Source organism: Montipora capricornis, chromosome 3 (assembly GCF_036669925.1).
Source record: "Montipora capricornis isolate CH-2021 chromosome 3, ASM3666992v2, whole genome shotgun sequence".
Lineage (NCBI taxonomy): Eukaryota > Metazoa > Cnidaria > Anthozoa > Scleractinia > Acroporidae > Montipora > Montipora capricornis.
In genome coordinates, this window is record NC_090885.1 from 71,106,876 (window position 1) to 71,111,875 (window position 5,000).

General features: G+C 37.1%; 1 protein-coding gene across 1 annotated transcript in view; it reads right to left on the reverse strand.

Moving 5' to 3' along the window:
* LOC138043905 (dehydrogenase/reductase SDR family member 7-like) overlaps window positions 1-5,000 on the reverse strand; it is a 25,322-nt gene that overhangs the window by 12,709 nt on the left and 7,613 nt on the right. The window contains exons 3-4 of the mRNA XM_068890419.1: window positions 1,359-1,551; window positions 471-517 (exon numbers count right to left, since the gene is read on the reverse strand). Of these exons, the coding sequence (XP_068746520.1) occupies window positions 471-517; window positions 1,359-1,551 (240 nt within the window). The remainder of the gene's footprint in view (window positions 1-470; window positions 518-1,358; window positions 1,552-5,000) is intronic.

Here is a 5,000-nt window from a genome sequence, read left to right on the forward strand (position 1 = left end):
ATAGTTTTAAACCACGCAAAAATATCCCTATATTAGTAAGCATCACCGATAGGAAATCCGAGTGTCTCGAGATGCGCAGAACGTATGTGCAATAACAATAGTAGGCACCGTCCTTAAATTAGTTCTTATTTCCACAAAAGATATCTACTCTATGATACATGATATGACTGATTTCCTCTGATGAGGATACTTTTATATTTCAATCATAACCATGAAAAAGTTATAAACAAGATGTGTGCAGTTTAAAATTTGTTCCAGTCTCACTTTAAATTTCAAGGTCATTTTTTCAAATACGAACCTGTTTAATTTTTTAGGCTACACTGGTTCTGATGTAAGGGGGTTCTAAAATAAATCTTTAGGCTAACAAGTTCTTTAATTCTAACTGTTTCTTATATGTGGGTGTTTACTGTATTCTGAATATTATCAATGTTGACAAAATCAATACTAAGCTCTGTAATTCTTTCACTTACATGCAATGCAAATTTGGTGGCTGAGTAAGAGGATGACAAAGGACCACCTACAAAAATAGTTTACAATATTTAATCAGTAATTCTTTTATGACTATCTTTTCACACTTAATCTATTAACTAGCCAAATTCGAATTCAATCTGGAATGCACGGACACATGTTTAACAAGCTCCTGAGCACTCTTAAGGACTGTTCCGTGGGTAAACAAATTCCATTTTCCACATCTCACCGCTCCATTGGCATCCATGATACCACCCACCATGAATCATATATTCAATGCCTTATCAAGGGAATTCAGTCTATAAGTTTGGGGTTTAAAAAGAGGATATTTTTAATACTGAACTATTAAAGGAAAACTCTACAAAAGGAAAACTCTGAGGTGGGCTAAAAGTATACCCATACAGAAAGGAAAACATTTTGTGGAAGATCCCTAGGTATATATATATATATATATATATATATATATATATATATATATATATATATATATATATATATATTATATACATATATCTGTGGGGGAGGTACAATGGGTCACTAATTGTTGCTCTTTTTTATGAAAGCTTCTGCCTGCTTTGATGAGGAAGACATCACTTTTCCATTTTATTGCTGTCTCTGTCAAATCATAAAACATACATATAAATGCTGTCAATTCCGTACAGCTGTCAGTTCATTGTTTAAAGAATGTCCACACATAATGATGGCAAAACACCAAACCTTTTGGAAGGCCTTAAGAAATTAGGTATAAACATCCTATGTAGAGACCTGGCTGTTTAATTTTAATTAATTAATTATTAATTAAAGTAACTCCAAAACAGAAAGGTTTTATTTTTGAAAATAGTATATAAAAACTTGAATCCACTTGCACAAAACTCGGTACTCTCAATTACCGTACTTCCCCACGACACTGCTCACAACAACAATATGTCCCTTCTGCTGCTGTATCATGTTTGGGAGAACTGCCTTTGTCAATGAGATGGTTCCAATAACGTTTATATCGAAAAGAACTCTGTCTATTTCAACAGGTGTTTCCTTGAACCAGGAGACATGTAATTTACCCGCATTATTGACCAAAATATCAACCTAAAGAGAGGAAAGAAGGTTATGAAATTATCTTAAAAATCTATTCTATAGCATTACGAAATAGTAAACACTTCAGCATGTACTATCAAGTTAAAATATAGTTGCACGCAGAAGGTTGCTAAGCACCAAAGAAGCTAAGAGAAGCGTGAAACGATGGCAGAGTGGACTCTAGCTTCTTGAGTTCATAGCGAACCCTCCATAGTGTAACCATAACTCAATAGTATGCGCTTACTATTTGTTTTATAACATAATGAGAACCATCTTGTGACCGTTTGCCTCTCACTCAATGAACTTGCCGAGCTGGCTTTCGAACCTTAGGCTTGCAAATTTGCTTTGCTGGTGGTTTGGGTGAAATACACACATGGGTTAAAACATATATGGCATTCAAGTCTCTTTTTCATAAAGCTGTCATCATAAACCATTCACTCATGTGCAAAGAGTAAATGGGTAGCTGACCAATAAGAGAGCATGCTTTGCTTTTGTTATCATGTTACAACATAACTTCAGTGACAAGAGTTTTGCACTTTATTTCAAGTGCGAAACTCTTGTCACTGATGTTAGTTATGGCACTTCTGATCAATATAAAGCCACACAATATTTCAGAGTATTTATGGTGTACTGGCACTGTAGCATCCAGGAAAGTAGAGCAGTGGGAAAGATCACTAAAATAACTATTATAATGACAGCATACCAGTATTTCATGTGTGGTTGATTGTGATTAACGCTGTGTCTTATTTTATCCTTTAAAGCATTAATTTTGATTATCCAACCATTATTACCCAAAGAGGAAAGCAGGCTACTTCTTGCCAGTGAAGTGTTGGCTCATAAATGTCCGCTAGGTTTTTCCACCATAAAAAAACTGTTTGGGACTAGGGCCTATATTTGAATTTCCACACTTGTCTTTAATTTCACAAGTGTATTACATAGAGGATATGACATGAGGATGTGCAGAGATACGAAATTTATCTTTGAGAGAGTAAAATATTTTCAACTTACACAAGAAGAGAAATTTTGTATCTTCAAGCTAATAGTGGCCGACTGTAATATTCTTTTTCAAACACCAATGAAATACTAAATCATTTCACTTTAATATCGAAAGGTGCAATTTTTATATGTAGCCATAGCAGCAGTGATCTTTTCATTTGTGAAGATGACATGTTATCTTCACATGTGAAGATATCGTGTTTTCGTGTGAACGCTCACATGGTATTTCATTAGTGTTTATAAAATACTGTAGTACCTAAATACTACCGTAAATCCTCTATTAAGCCCCCCCTCAAGCCCACCTTTTGAGAGGAGGAAAGTTAATAAGCCCCCCCCCCCCCCCAATCCTTATTCTTCACAAAAAAATTTAAGTGCACCTAACCCCAAAATATTTTTTTTGCTAAAATGAATCTTTGCACCTGTTCGAAACGCATTGCGGCCATTTTTTCATTTTTCTAACAAATCCTGGCATTTTATAGGCTTCGAAAGTTGTGAAAATCCAAGCATCTTTTGTTTACGACCGAGTCAGAAGGGGAGTGGGTCTATTCCTGATTTGCTGCATGCATTTTTACAACGAGTTAATGCAATGTAAATCAGTTTGTGACGACAAATCAGGAATAGACCCACTCCCCTTCTGACTCGGTCGTGAACAAAAGATGCTTGGATTTTCGCAACTTTCGAAGCCTATAAAATGCCAGGATTTGTTAGAAAAATGAAAAAATGGCCACACTGCGTTTCGAGCAGTTGCAGAGATTCATTTTAGCAAAAAAAATATTTTGGGGTTAGGTGCACTTTAAGGATTAATGTGGACTGATCAGTTATGATTTATTCAGGCTGGAAGTTCATATTGTTTTTGGTCTTCGGCAGCATGACCTCCAACTTCATATGCTAAATACTTTCTCAATTTCGCGCTCTAGTTCTCTGTGGAGAATTGCCACCATTTTCTTGTCGTTAGACAAAGCAGTGTACCGCCCGGGAACCACAAGTCCGTCCTCGAGAAACCTTGTTCCTGTCGATGAAAATTCTAAGCTGCAACTGTCACGAGATAAAAATTTACACAGCAGAAATGATAATTCTATAGGCAAATGTCCAACTAGTTCTTGATCTTGAGAGCTGCCGGTAGACAGACGGTAAATGCCAACTGAAAATTCATCATACAGCTTTGCTTCTTCTCTTGTATCATGCTTGCACGTGAGTTTTTCCCCGACTACTGGCTTCCAGACTTTTTTATAAATGTGATGACCACGAGCTACAGATTCAAACTCGCAACAGTAGAGCTGGACAAAGGATATTCCCTGAACTCTTGCCATTTTAAATTACAGCTTTGGTATATCGTACTACGATCAGCAAGGACCAGCAGATGCAAAATGATCTTTCGTCACACACTGCGTATTTGTTCGAAGCTGTCAGATATGCTGTCATTAAGAACATTCCTTTTGCATCACATCATTGTGAGCAGTTTATACTGGCACAACTTGCCCCGTGTGTTCAATAACTGTTGCTTCATTCTTAGAGTTTTGTTCTTGGTTCCTTGACAGTAAATGCATTTATTGTAGCATTTATTTTTTACGATGGAGGAGTGTGAGTTAAAATCATCTTCCCATAAAGGTAAGAAGGTGCGTTCGTATTCAACTGATTTCACGTTAGAAGTCATCCGCTATGCTGAAACGAACTCAAACCATGCTGCCGCGAAAAAATATAAAGTTGATCGAAACAGCATTCGTGACTGGAGGAAAAAGCGAGACAAAATAGAAGAACTAAAGGTTGAGAGGTCTGGTGGTGCTAAACGGCAACGGCTAGATGGAGGTGGACGACATCTTACTTCTGAAGAAATAGAACAAAACTTGTTAGAGTGGATATTTGATAAACACAGTAAAGGTCTCCGTGTCTCAAGAAAAATTATCATGGTCAAAGCTGCAAAGTTCCAGAAAGAAAAGGAGAAAGAAGATCCGAACATTGCCAAATTGACATTTAGCCAAGGCTGGCTAGATAAGTTTATGAATAGAAATGGATTGAGTGTGAGGCGTCACACAACTGAAGCCCAGAAAAGTCCAGATCAACTGATTGACAGGCTGTGTGCATATATCCTGAAGATAAGACGACTCCGTATGAAGATGAACTATGAGTTACACAATATTTTTGCCATGGATGAGACAGCCGTGTGGAATGACATGGTATCTAACACAACAGCGGAGAAACGTGGTGCTCACTCAGTAAATCTGAAGTCTACTGGTCATGAGAAGTCCAAAATAACAGTTTGCTTAACTGCAACGGCCGATGGTGGAAAAAAAAAGCCTTTCATTGTGTTTAAGGGAGCCAAGCGTGACGTGAAAAGGTTAAACGAAGAATATCAAAGCAAGTGTATTGTAGCTAGCAGTGAAAGTGGATGGATGGATGAAGCCTTGACTGAACAGTATTGCCGTGAGGTTATAGGAACGTTTTCTTTTGGCACACGTCGCTTGTTA